We start from the raw sequence: 14,968 nt of genomic DNA, 5'->3' as shown, positions 1-14,968 counted from the left end.
TAAATTATGTGGGCCCCAGCCATATGTAGTTCTGGTGCCCACATGGCTAAGCAGGCAGAGTGAACTGCACAAAAAGCAGTTTCTTTTCCCACTTAGCTACACAGGGAGTGACACTGAATTCTGGCTAGCACCTGGGTAACTTACAAGTCCACAATATTCAATGCCAGTGCTCAGACATGACTCAGCACTGAATATCTGAGCTTAATTCTGCCTGTGGCTGTCAGCAGTTTAAAAACTGCTGACCACCACACGCTGAATATCTGCCCCCTGGCAACTGCATACAGACAGTTTAAAGAATGTTTTCTATTTATGTTTACAACCTGAGTAGTAGTTAATGAGGTAATTTGGAATCATTTATCTCTCTTTCTGTTGTTTATTAAAATACTCCTGGGCAGCTTCAGCTTTTATCATAACCTCTCCATTGGGATATTCTAATTTCTGCATTTTGCCAGTATCTTTTGAAGATAAGTTTACTTCGAAACATGGGCTCCTGATGAATTTTCAACTTGCCTTCATGTTCTGGCTGAAAAGTCATTCAACCTCATCTTTAAAGGTCAGTAGCAGCACCCTGGTTCAACTGGTTAACGTGGAAACCATATTTTTGGAATAAATTCCCCTTCCCCAGAATGTTGCCCAGTTCTTTACAAAAAAAAAAAATCTAAATCCTATTTTCCCACACCATTGTCTCATTCATGCATAGACTCTGAAGTTTTGCCTGTCTTGAGTCCTGAGAGTAGAACTATTGCTACTAATTTCTATAGCGCTACTAGATGTACTTGCAGCTCCATCTGCCTCTTCTCGTCTGCCCTGGGTACCGGCAGGATCTCTGAGAATACTATCCTCTGTGTTCTGGGCTTAAGCTTCCTTCCTAGCATCTGGAACTGGTCCTTCAGTACTTCTCTGTTGTAGTTCCTGTTGCTCAAGTTGTTTGTCCCCACATGGATCACCACCGCCGTATCTTCTACACCGTCGATGCGGCTCACAATGTCTTCTACCTTGGCTCCTGGTAGGCAGGTCATCAGTTGATCCAGTCTTCCTCCCACTATGTGACTGTCGACTTCTCTGATGATGGTTGAGTGCCATTGGCTCCTCGCCTTTTGAGTTGGAGCCCGGTGGATGACGTCAGGGGGTGGGCAGAGCTAACTCTCGCCGCCTCCATTAGCTCTCTCTCTGTCCTCCGCTTCTCTCTGTGCTTACTCCCCCTCTCCTGCCTCTCTCCTTCGCCTGCTTTCCTCCTCTGCTAGCTGCCTCTCTCCTTCCTCTGCTCGTCTGCCTGAGCCTGTAGATTGCCGTTGGCTCCTCCCCTTTTGAGTCGAAGCCCTGTGTATGATGTCGGGGGTGGGTGGAGCTAACTCTCGCCGCCTCCCCTAGCTCTCTCCTAATGACTGAATTGTCAACAACAGCAATCCTACCCTTTCTTCCTGATCACATGACCCTGAAGACACTCGTATCCTCAGTGAGAGGATATTGCATCACCTGGAGGGCAGTTCCTGGCTTCAAGATCACTTTCTGCCATACCAAGTTGATGCTCTTCTTCAACTGAGTTCATGAAGCAGGATTAGTGAAGCAGCAGAGTTGTCATGGGACACAAACATGAGTTTGGATTGCGCTCTGGAGCATCAGGATTGGTAATACATGATGTGTCTGGTGCAAGCTCTAAAATCCTTAAAGGATGCCACAGAGGACCCAAGTTCCTCCACAACCAGTCTAGATGAGGTAATCTCTGTTGTGAATCTGCTGGATAAGAAGTTAGAGGGTTTCCAGCAGAATCAAGGAATATCACTAGAAGGATTAGTGCTGGTGTAGGATCTGCAGCTACAACTGCAAAATTGGTTTAAAGCCCTACACTAGCTGGATTCTTACCAGATGTCCAGGAAAACCCAGACATGTCCTTTTTTTAGAGGACTGCCAGGGTATCCGAGGCCATTTCCAAAACCCAGAAAGTTTTCTAGGTTTTTGAAGGCCTCAAGCTCAGGGAAGAATGAAGTTTGTGTGGGGGCAGTGTAGAAAAGGGAGTGGTTGAGGGCAGAATAGAGCGGGTCCACATGTCCGCTTTTTTTACAGATGAAATTTGGTAACCCTATATTGGGTTTTTCAATTTATGACCTCTGAGCACAGACTTTGTCCATAGCTCTCTTTGCTCATTTGAACACACTGAGGGTGCACATTTATTAAAAATTTTATTGGAGTAATTGGTTCTCTTTTGTGAGTGAGTTCCCAGAGTACAAATGCAGATCACGTTGGGGATTTTTCTTACTTAGATATTTGACATGTCCCCTTATTGGGTTTTTTGTTAAGACTGGCCACTTAGTTATACAGGTACTGACATGGTCAGGACCCACAGAACTCCTAGGTCTTCCCCGACTCCACCCAACCATCCCTCTAATGTCTGGCTTCCACCTGTGGTTAGAGATGATATTCAGTGGCACCAACTGGTTAAATAATGCTGAATAGTAGCAGACAGCCAGCTCAGCAGGGTTCAGCTGATCAAGAGCTTCTTCCTATCAGGCTCTAAGGGCTAGATTCACAAAGAAAACCGATCGTGTACCGATCGGTTTGCAACCCCTTTGTGACCTGATTTTCCTCCGGCCTGATTCACTTACCTCTCTGCCAACCATCCTTTGATTTGCACATGCAAATGAGGGGAATGGCATGCAAAGTAGGCAGGGACATGATTCACTAATCAAAACCCTGCAACACCGACTGGGCTTGCTGATCACAAACAAGCGACTGCTGAGGACCAGTAGCTCAAGCCCTTTCCGACTGCCCTGCTTTCTGCTGCCCTGCTCACTGCCCTGTCAGCCCCAATCTCCTTCTGCCCCAAACGCCTCCTGCAGCCTCAACTCTCCCACTGCCCTGATCTGCTGCCCCGAACACCTCCTACAGCCCCGACTCTTCTGCTGCCCCGGATCTCCTGCCTGCCCCGAACACCTGCCTACCCCAATCACCTGCCTGCCCTGACTCTCCCACCCTTCCCCGCAGTGCAAGCCCTCGGGCTTAAGCGAGTTAAAACCATGGGCTCCAAAAGAAGTTAAAAAAAGGAAAAAAAAAAAAAAATCTCTGCTGGGCCTGGAGGTCCAGCGCAAGTGAATTAGCCCCCCAAACACGGATCGGATTTGATCTCTCATGGATCGAATCCGATCCATGTCCTTAGTGAATCACCCTTTTCTATCATAAACTGCACTGGCTGCCATTTGAATCCAGAGTCATATTCAAGTTCGCATGCCTCTGCTACAAAATTGCATTTGGCCTATCCCCAAGCTACCTCAACCCTCACTTCAAGCTAAATCACAACAATAAGAACTCTCGCAGAATTCATCTGTTCGCCTTCCCCTCCCTAAAATTATGTCGTCTCATAAAGTTCCTTGGCAAAACCTTCTCCTTCCAGGCAGTTAAACTAAACTCATGGCTAGCTCAAATTGTACTCGACGCTCCCACCTACCTTGACTTTTGAAAAAAACTCAAAACTCACTTATTCCACAGACAGAACCCTTAACACTCCCTCACACCTCACCTCTTCATCTCCCATCAACACAGTTGAACCACCTCCTTCTCTCTTATCGTACCCTCCAAACCTATCAACTTTAATGACCAGTATATTCCTGAAAATAAAATATTACCTTCCTATTGTACATTCTTGTATATTCCTGTACATTCTTTTACATTCCTTGTACATTCTTGTATACTCTTGTATATTCCTATCAACTTCAATGACCTCTACATTCCTAAAATATTAATTCCAACGATCTCATCATTTGTAATCTTAATTAATTGCTGTGAACCGCCTAGAACTCTCTGGGTATGGCGGTATACAAAATAAAGTTGTTATTATTATTATTATATGCAGTGGAATACCATGGGGATTGGGGGGGAGTGGTCCTCCATGGGTGCATCCCATAAGGGGGTGCTCCTAACGAGAGTTGGCATGTGGTCTGACTGTGGGAACTGCTTCCGGCAGCGGCAGCATTCAGAATTCACTGCTCTGACAGCATCGGGCCTTCCTCTCTGCCGGGTCCTGCCTTCACAGAAATAGGAAGTAAGCAGGACCCGGTGGAGAGGAAGGCCCAACACCAGCAAGAACAGCAGGTTCTGAATATTGCGCTGCTGCCTGGGGGTGACAAAGAGAGGGAGGGAGGAGAGAGGGATAGAAATGCTGCTGATTGGGGAGAAGGAAGACTATGGGAAAGGAAGGGGGTGAAAGGAAGGAAAGGAGATATCAGACCATAGAGGAGGTTGAAATGCCAGACCATGGAGAAGGTAGAGATGATAGGGCATGGAGGAAGGGAAAAGGAAGGAGACAGAGATGCCAGCCCAGTGAAAAGGAAGGAGGGAAGGAAAGGAAGGAGAGGAGATGTCATATCATGGAGGATGAGGGAGAGACAGAAAGGAAGGAGACAGAGATGCCAGCCCAGTGAAAAGGAAGAAGGGAGAGAAAGGAAGGAGAGGAGATGTCAGAACATGGAGGGTGAGGGAGAGATGGAAGGGAAGGAGAGGAGAGAGATACCTAGGCATGGGGAAGGAGACTGAGATGCCAGACCATCAGGAAGGAAGGGAGGGAGGGAAAGGAAGGAAAGGAGATGCCAGAGCATGGAGGGAGAGGGAGAGATGGAATGAGAAAAGAGGAGAGAGATGCCAGAGACAAAAAAATAAAAATGGAAGGGACAAAGAAAGAGGGTGGACGCTGGATGGAATGGAGAGTGAAGAGAAGATGAGGAAAGCAGAAACCAGAGATGACAAAAGGTAGAAATTTTTTTTTATTTTTTTTTGCTGCTTTAGAATAAAGTAATATTGTAGCTGTATTGATAAACATTTATAAATAGAAAATGGAAATAAGGTAATTTTTATTGCATTAATTTTAATACTTTTTTACTATCTTTTGGAGACCAAAATACCCTTCCTCGGACAGTGGCGTACCAAGGGGGGTGGGATTTACTAAAAATATTTTTTATATAGGGTATTGGTAAAAAATGATTTGCATGGGTGTCACATATCCTAGGTATGCTACTGCCTAAATTTGATAGGAGTATTCCAGAACCGGCTTGAGAAACCTTGCCACTTTTCCTTATCTTTGATATTGTAAGGTGCTACTGCCTCTGCTATTAATGCCTGTCTACAAGCTTCTTAAAGCTGAATGGAGAATCTCAGTGTTAAAAGTAAAAAATAGAAAGAATTTCTTCCTCCATGGACTCGAAAGGAAAACACACTAAACAAGAAAACTTGGAAAATGAAGTGACAGAACAAGGAAAATGAAAAGATTTTATTTTTCTAAGTACATTCCTAACAGGCAATCTACCTCAGTCCATGAATTCCCTTCAGGTTCCTAATGGAATCTACAAATAACTGTTGACCCTACAGACAAGTAGATAGACAGTCTTACCAAAAGACAAGTAATGCTACAAGGTCTTGCATACCTGAATGGATGCCAGTTCTTATCTTTAGCTGGGTGTTAGGTCTATGTGGAATTCGAAATGTCTTGCACACTGCCACCAGATCTAGTGCCATGGTGGCTATTTCACTGGCATGAAGAATCCCATTCTCCTTGGGCACTCCCGAGACCACCATGTCTTAACATAAAATAAGTTACATTACATTACATTACATTACATTAATGACTTCTATTCCACCTGTACCTTGCAGTTCTAAGCGGATTACAACAAAAAGATAACTGGACATTTCCAGGAAGAGGAATACAATTAAAGACGTTGGGCCTAATACATCAAAACGATAGCTGGACGTTTTCAGAAAGAGGAATACAGTTAAAGGCATTAGGTCTAAATCACATTTTGAAGGGAGGATCCTAAGAGGGGGAGAGTGGGGAGAAGAGTGGGGTTAGGAAATTAGGATGAATTTCTTGAATAGTATGGTTACAGTTAATATATCAACAGCACTGCTAAAGCAACAATCAAAGGTGTAAAAATCTGAACTGTAATGCACCACTGGGGGTCTGAAAAAGAGGGAGGGCTAGAAAGAAACAGGAGCCCACCTTTCTATGTAAAACTTCCAAATGAATGTATGTTAATTTAAGGGCCCCTTTTACAAAGCTGCAGTAGTGATGCATTATCTTCTTTGAAAAAGGCATATATAAGCTGCTCATACTCTAGCAGGATTTGATTATCCTTATGCAAATGTTTGGGACTCCTTTAACGCAGTAACAGAGAAGGAGCTGATGCAAATCCAATGTAGTCAGACCAGTGGCGTAGTGAGGATGAGAGGTGCCCAGGGCAGTGGTGTCCCTCCCCCACTCTCTTCTCTGCCCCTCTACTGCCACGCGTGTGCCGCTTCCCTTCCCCCGTACCTCTGTAATGCTCCTGGTGCAAACAGCAACCTCCAACCTGCTGTTACACCTGCATGGGCTCTCCCTCTGATGTCACTTCCTAGGCGTGGATCCAGGAAGTGATGTTTCTTACACAAATCTAGCCAGTGGTTGATGGATGTTAGATATTGTCTGGTAACTTTTGAACTTGTCCTGGTCAAAATTGTTCTTCTTTAACAGAGGACGCACCACTACTCTTTTTAATGATGTTAACAGTTGCTTTAGAAAGAAAGGCATGATTTCTGTGGCCCCTTTTATTAGGCCTCTGCTTATTTTCTGTACTATCTTTGATGGGTAGGGGTTAATCAGGCAAATGATTGGTCAAAGGCTCTCCTCTATTACTGGGCTAAAGACGTCCCTGTGATGGAGTCAGCATCTCCCACACTGGGACTGCAGTTATATCACTGGGCAGTAGGAGGTGCTAGCCCAAGAGGGGATGAACTACAGGTCCCAGGATGCATGGAGCTCAGCAACCCTGCTGAGTCACAAGGGTAGTCCTCAGGCAAGAAGCTGAATATATGCTTTATCCTGAGATCAGTTAGAGGAGGTCCCCATGGGAAAGAGGTCCCAGAGGAAAGAGGACCGAGTCCCCATGGCAGAGAGGACTCGGAGGGAGAGGTCCCAGGGAATAAACCTCCGCAGAGAAACCTTTCCTAGTTCTGGGCTAGAAGGGATCCCTGGAAGGGAAGGGAAAGTGTTTTAAAGTGCTAAAGTGATGGTTGACAAGAGGTTTCTAGAGAGAGAGATGGTGAGAGAGAGACTGGCAGGGGGGGGGGGGGAAGCATGCTATACAGTATGTATTAAAGACTTGGATGCTAAAGGTACTGGCTAAGGTAAGTCAACCTTTTATACTGAATATATATGTGGACTTTGTTCTGGTGTCTGGCTGTGACCAGAACAAAACACTTGACTAGAAATATAAAAAAGGTATATCTTTGCCTTCCCTGAGCCTGGGAACAGGCTCAGGTATGTGAATAAATAAAAGCTTTTTCGTTATACCTTTCAAGAGTGTCCAGATTGTATATATGTGTGTGTGTATACACAGGGTTTTCACTGTAGAACCCGTTCAGGTAGGTTTACCATATTTTGAGCCATAAAACACCAGACACATGGCCCCACTCTGTTCCGCCTCCAGTCCTACCCCATTCTGCTTCCAGCCTCACCCAGTTGCCCTGCCCCCACAAAGCCTCCTCCTGTCTTCCCCGACGAGCTCCGGCCACATCTGGAGGGCCTGGAGCATGCACAGATGTATGTGATGTCAGCTGCATATGCTCAGAGCCCCTCCAGATGTGGCTGGAGCTCATCAGGGCTTTCCAAAACCCAGACAAACTGCCAGGTTTTGAAAAGTCCATCTGAAAACCCTGACAGGCCTTTAAAAAGAGGACATATCCAGGTTTTCCCAGACATATGGTAACCCTACGCTCAGGCAATCACAATCCAATACATTTGAGTAAGGATAAGAAGGGTATTTATTAACCATTTATTAACCATTCCTTCTTTAAAAATCATCAATACTAGACGTCTTACTATCTTTTCGGTGACAGCTCCTCAATCCTGGAATGATCTTCCAACATATATAAGAGAAGAAAAAAATCTAGATAAATTCAAGAGTAAGCTTAAAAGTTTCCTTTTTAATGATGCTTTTAGCGATTAACGATCTTTTAATATTATATCTTTAATAATTTTCCTCCCCCTATGTTATTACCTTCTTTTTTTTTTTTTCTTTTTTTTTTTGTATTATTTTGACCTTAATATGCATTGTAACCATTAATGAACTTTCCTTTTGTTTCTAACAATGTCCAATAATTTATTTTTATTTTAATATTGTGATTTGTGTTTATAACAGTATGTATTGTATATAATATTTTACCCATGTCTCATAACTATGTGTTTTATTTTATTTTGTACATCGCCTTGAATTTTGATATGGCGATTAATCAAACTATTTAATAAACTTGGAAACTTGGAAACTTGGTATCACGACCAGGACGAAGGAGGTCATCCTGCCACTGTATCGTGCAATGGTGCGCCCGCATCTGGAGTACTGTGTCCAGTCCTGGTCGCCGTACCTCAAGAAGGACATGGCGGTACTTGAGGGAGTCCAGAGAAGAGCAACTAAACTGACAAAGGGTATGGAAAACCTCCCATATACTGACAGACTGAAAAAGCTGGGGCTGTTCTCCCTGGAAAAGCGGAGACTTAGAGGAGACATGATAGAAACCTTCAAGATCCTGAAGGGTATAGAAAAGGTAGACAGGGACAGATTTTTCAGATTATGGGGAACCACAAGTACAAGGGGGCACTCGGAGAAATTAAAAGGGGACAGGTTTAGAACAAATGCCAGAAAGTTCTTTTTCACCCAGAGGGTGGTGGATACATGGAATGCGCTTCCGGAGGCTGTGATAGGCCGGAGCACGTTACAAGGCTTCAAAGAAGGTTTGGATAGGTTCCTGGAGGATAAAGGAATTGAGGGGTACAGATAGGAGTAGAGGTAGGTTTAGGGATAGTCTGAGACCACTGCTCAGGCAATGGGCCTGATGGGCCGCCGCGGGAGCGGACCGCTGGGCGAGATGGACCTCTGGTCTGCCTCAGCGGAGGCAATTTCTTATGTTCTTATAAGCAAATCCTGCTAGAGTATGTGAAGCTTATTTATGCCTTTTCCAAATCCAAGAAGATAATGCCAAATTTTACCCATGGAAATGGATTTTAAGTTGCCCTTCCTAAAAATTGCACATGCTGCTGCAGGATTTTTGTCTGACTCTTAAATCGATGTTCTTTTGTCCCCTATTTCTTGATGAACAGGTTAGGTTATAAGCTCTGTGAAGCTTGCCTGAGGTGCCTAAGGATTTCTCTGGGAAAGGCGAGAATTGCTGAATGGGCTTTCTTCCCTCTGAATCCCCAGGTGAGACTTGATGAGTGGGCTTTCTCCCCTCTCTAATGTTGAGATCATTTACAGCAAATTAAGGCTTTGTATGTTTGAATGGTGTACGAGTATTCTGCCGTGACTGTTAGTTTTTCAGCTCATGAAATGAATCAAACTCTCGCCTGCTCTGACCAGTTAAGGCAGCGAGCCTGCTTGCTTTCTCCCCTTCCACTTTCTTACCTTCTAAAAAAGAAAATAAAAGAAATTCCTCCCAACCTGCAGCCCCCAAAGGAACATGAAAGTAGGCTCACGGTGTCACAATGTGCGGTTTTAACATATTCACAGGGATTCAATGTCAGCACTTCCCTCATCTGGGGATCCAGATCTCAGTTTATTTGCTCGGTTTATCACAGCGTCGGTTGCGCTGGCTCTGGGCCAGGAGGAGCTCAGCAGTTCTTCCCCAGAAGCAGTGACCTCTGTCCCAGATTTATGTGAAATGAGGTGCTGCCTCCACAGGGCATAATTTAACAGCATATTCCTGCTAGTGTAAACCTCTTCTTCCTACCCAGGTACACTTCTAAGCAAGAGGGCACCGCTTATTACTGAATAGAGTCCAGACTTTCTTCCAGTCTCTGTAGGGATTCTCTCAGGGGCAGCATTTAAGTTCAAGACCCAATGCATGAGGCCTGTAGTATGATTACAGAGGCTCTCCAGATAGGATTTGGTATTGCAGAACACAAGTCTTTACTGCAAAACTTCTCCAATAAATCGAAGGGTGGTACATTTCCTCCTTGCTACATCCATAATAGCAAGAGGAATTGACAACATGGGCTTCTGATCCCTCTCTGCACACTCTCCTGGGATCCACTCGCTTCCCTGCTACAATTTAATCTAATCGAATGCTTAGTTTTGTATACCGAGACTTCAATCCAGGAAAGCTCGACTTGGTTTACAATGATTAAGTAGGCCAATGAGGGCATAAAGATAATTATCAAGAAAGATTAGTTTCCAAAATGTTTAGTAAACAGAATGGTTTTCAGAGACTTACGAAAAAAGGGAAGGGACCCAGAACTTAAGAGAAATGGAAGGTCGTTCCAAAGTCGAGTAAACTTAAAAGACGGAGATTGACCAAGAGTCTCGATTCTTTTAATACCTTTACTAGATGGGCAGGACAGCTTGAATTGTTGATCGCCCCTTGCAAAAGAGAATCTATAAGAGTTCCAAGATAAAGAACTAGAGGAGTAAAAATACCACAGATGATTTTAAAAGTGACACAGGCACATTTAAACTGGATTCTAAAATATACAGGAAGCCAGTGGAGATCATAAAGCAGTGGGGGGTCACATGATCAAACTTGCAGTTCCTGAAAATCAATCTAGCAGCTGTATTCTGGACCAACTGTAGTCTAGAAAGACAGGTTTTTGTAATAGTGAGGTAAAGGGCATTACAATAGTCAAGGTGAGATAAAATAATCGACTGAAACAAGATGGAAAAATGGTGTTGATGAAAAAGGTGTCTGACCTTCCTCAGCATGCGTAAGCTGAAAAAGCATTTCTTAATCACAGAGTTGATTTGATCCTTGAAGGAAAGTGAGGAGTTAGGATCTTAGCAGAAAACTCAATTTGTAGGGAGGATCCAGAAGCCGGTACTACAGAACTAGGGAAACAATCCAATTTTGGGCCAAGCCACAGCCCAGATCCCTTTGGATTGGTATTCATTTTCTAACTCCAAATAGCCCCTATTAAACCTCTTACTTTAACTGCATTGTCTGCTCCTATACTTTCCTTCCTATAAGTCCTTAACCAGAGCACTGCATAAGTGGCTGTGGCCTCTCTTGCAATTTTCATGCTTGGAAGGCATCTTGTGATAGGAGCTTTGCTAAATGATTTCTTTTTGCTTTGGTCCTGGTCCAGCTGCAGTCTTACCCTATTCACTGCTAAGGTTTCCCATAAAGAAGCTACACCAGGGTCTTCTTTCCCTGATAAGAAGAAGAATAGTTTTTTGGGCTGTGGATGGTATATGCCCTCTTTAAGGGCAATTCTAAAATCTAGGCGCCTTACCCCTTGCACATATCAATGTCTAGAACACGCACTTATGAGGGGGCCGCTGAAAAATTCTCAGCCCAACCAACAAAGCTGAGGCAGTCTCCATTAAGTGCTATACACTTAGGGCTCCTTTTACTAAGCTGTGTTAGCGTTTTTAGTGCACTTAGCATTTTAGCACGCGCTAAATCCGCGCTACGCGGCTAGAACTAATGCCAGCTCAATGCTGGCGTTAAGGTCTAGCACGTGCGGCAATTTAGCGTGTGCTATTATGTACGTTACAGCCCAAACACGGCTTAGTAAAAGGAGCCCTTAGTCCAGTGATTTTCCACTTTTTTCATTCTGTTGGAAGATTACGGAATGAAAAAAGTGGAAAATCGCTGGACTAAGTATATAGTCCTCGATGAGAGTCCACCACAACTTTGTTGGATGGGTGAGAACTTTTCAGCAGCCCCTTGTATATACCGTAACATATTGAAGTTCCCTAAAACATTTATCAACCATCAATATCCTCCAATGTTTCTTTAGGATCTTATTAATGAACAAAGATAAAGAGGAATATTTAATCAAACAGGCCACAATCTCTTGATCATCATCTTTTGCTCTTCTTTGGGCTTTCTGAACAACTTTTTTGGGGGGATTATCATGAGACATAAATTTTACTGATACAGTAATTAACTTTTCATCTGAAGAACAAATTCTCCAAAGGCTTAAAAACCAAGACACTGGTAAGCTGTTTTTCAGACGAGGAGGATGCAGACTTTGATAATGCAAATATGTGGTATGACTGGTGATCTTAGAGTATACTGAAATGAAAAATATATTATCATAAGAACATAAGAATTGCCACTGCTGGGTCAGACCAGTGGTCCATCATGCCCAGCAGTCCGCTCACGCGGCAGCCCTCTGGTCTAAGACCAGCACCCTAACTGAGACTAGCCCTACCAGCGCACGTTCTTGTTCAGCAGGAACTTGTCTAACTTTGTCTTGAATCCCTGGAGGGTGTTTCCCTTATTTGAATCCCTGGAGGGTGTTTTCCCCTATGATCCATTTAGTGGCATTTAAATCTTAGTTCTTGCTGATGTTCATCAATTGGAAACTACTCATCAAAATAAATTATACAATTTGAGTACACTGAAAATGCAGCACTTTGTTCAAGTTTATTTAAAATTTCTTATACTGTCCAATCAGCCTTTTAGGCGGTGTACAAATTCATAAAAACATAAAACACTTTAGCTAAAATACAAGTTTAAGCTGACATTGCGTCACCAAACTGTAACAATAACTTTCGAAGACTTTTAAAAACAAAGACAAACAGGAACAAAAGGTAAAAAGGCAAGAACAAAAACAGTCAAAGTAAAAGAGAACAATGAAGGAAAAATCAATAGGAGGGGCTGCTATAAATAATGTTGAACTCATTTGCCCTTAAAAGGAGTTAGGTCTCGAAGGCATCAAGAAAGAGAAACACTGGATTTCTCACTCTTGTCAGTTTATTTCAACAGTACTCTTTATATTTATTTATTTTATATCTGTTGAATTCCTTTTGAATTTGTGTGTTACAAAAGACCAGGAGACAGCCGCGATGAAGACAAACAGTTGAAGATCAAACAATATCAAGACTTGAAACTGAAAACCTGCAGTTGTGGTCTTTGTAGTAATTGGAACCCTAGAACAACATATGAACATACTGGGTATTGACAAAATCAACATCCTTCAATTACAGAAAGCTGTGCTGCATGGAACTGCCCACCTCCTGCACTAACATCTCTGGATATCGTAGGTTCTTGGAAAGGACTCAATATTTACAGCCCAAATCCAACCAAGAATATCTAGTAGGATGTGCGAAGCCATGATGATAATGATAATAAACAGGTTTAGTATTATGTTAGGAGCTTCCTCCTATCTTGATTTTAGAAAATTATTGAAGACCCAATTATTTGATAAATTTGTATTCTAATTGCATTCTGTCGTCTTTTTTAAATTTTATGCATTTCTTATGTTTTATTATCTGATGTATTTCCATTTTAGATTGAATCAATTTTTATTTTCAAACAACAAAAATCCAACCAACAAATGCCAACAATAGAGAACAATAGAAAAAATTCAAATACAAAGCATCAGATCCAACAATCCCCACCCAAACCTTCCCCACCCCAAACCTCCCGATCCAAAAACAAGGAAAAAACGTAGAGCAGTAGGCTTGGAGTCTGATAACCCACTGCCAAAGACTAGGAGTAAACTCCAACACTGAAGAAAGAAAAAAAAAAAAAAACCCCCACAAAGAACAAAGGAACAAAGGTACAAGGACTCTGATGTATTTCCATTTTAAATTGTATTCTTCGCTGTATGATCAGTTTTTATTTGTTGTGAACCGCCTAGAACCATTCCTGGTTAGGCGGTATATAAAAAATAAAATTATTATTATTGTTGTACATTCATGAGAGTTCTTTGTCCCTTTCATGATTTTCAGTGCTTTACAAGCTTAGCTATAGCATTATCTAGAATTTTCTAAGGCTGCCATTCTTGATCTGCCTTTCTCTGAGTTCTCTCTACTAAATGATGTCATGCCTTAACAGTACAAAAAGCAGAAGTATGTCCTCTGATATGTCCATCACAATTGTTTGTATAAAGCTACAATCCAAATTACTTTCTTGAAATATTTTAGTACAAACTTCCATTATGGTTCTCCATCATGCATTTTGTTTAGTATTCAGCAGCTAGAAATATCTCATAGTTTCAAATTAATGAATAAGGACTTGTATTTTACTAATGATGTGTTAGAGGGAAGGAGAGTTCAGTACTTACATGCATCACCAATTGTTTCCACTTTATAGACATCATAATTGTCTATAATTTCATCAAAGGTAGTATATAGTTTATTTAGAAAGTCCACTACTTCGTGAGGTGTGCTGGTGCTTGAAAGCTGAGTGAAACCAACAATATCACTGGAAAGACAACATAAGTCAAAATAAATAATATTATGAGGCTATAATGAAACTTTGCAGGCAGCCCATGAGCTCATGACACTTTATATCAGCAGACTTGCTTGCAAGCTTTCAAAGGGAAAACCCTTAACCCCCCCCCTCATACATTAGATTACTGAGTGTAAGGTGGGAAAGAGAGTAGACGATGGCCATTGTTGGGTTGATTCCTTGTCCAATGGTAGGATTGTTCTTAAGTAATCCTGAATTCTATATCCCTGATTTTACTCTAAGTATAAAATCTAATACCTTCCCTCCCCTTTCAATCTTCTACTCTCTGCTAGTAAAAAAAATAAAAAAATAAATTATTAATTTAAAAAAACCCCTTCTTTTCTTTTACTTTCTTGGGAAGTTTTTGGTTCTTATCTGCTTGGTTCTCTGCTGAATTAGGGACTTTAGTCCTACCTCCACCTCCCCTCACCCCACCCCACCCCACCGATCCCAGGGTTTGCTGCTGATATATAGACAACCCAATAATCAAGAATTCTTCACAGCCAATTCCTATAACAACCAATCAGGATGACATTTATTCAGTGTAACAATCATTGTGGCGCCTCAGTTCCAAGGCACGCCATCTGGAGATTTAGGGCCTGTCCCACCTGTCTTTCTAGTATTAAGGAGGAGCTCTGTAAGCTTAAGTAGAAATTGAAGGCAATTAAAGCTGCTCCCATCATTCCACAGAGTCATAAAGCAACTTCCATCACTCCACAGAATCAAACCAAATTACCACCACTGCTCAAAGAATAAAACAATCCAGGAATAGATAGAT

The 14,968-nt window shown here is 42.4% G+C and overlaps 1 protein-coding gene across 1 annotated transcript in view; it reads right to left on the bottom strand.

The window, feature by feature from the left end:
- LOC117368913 (atrial natriuretic peptide receptor 1-like) overlaps positions 1-14,968 on the bottom strand; it is a 164,766-nt gene that overhangs the window by 10,186 nt on the left and 139,612 nt on the right. The window contains 2 exon segments of the mRNA XM_033962688.1: positions 5,412-5,564; positions 14,024-14,163. Of these exon segments, the coding sequence (XP_033818579.1) occupies positions 5,412-5,564; positions 14,024-14,163 (293 nt within the window).

The sequence above is a fragment of the Geotrypetes seraphini genome, chromosome 1 (genome assembly GCF_902459505.1).
Source record: "Geotrypetes seraphini chromosome 1, aGeoSer1.1, whole genome shotgun sequence".
Taxonomy (NCBI): domain Eukaryota; kingdom Metazoa; phylum Chordata; class Amphibia; order Gymnophiona; family Dermophiidae; genus Geotrypetes; species Geotrypetes seraphini.
Note: the sequence above shows the minus strand (reverse complement) of the source record. Positions and strands in the feature narration are given on the sequence as shown.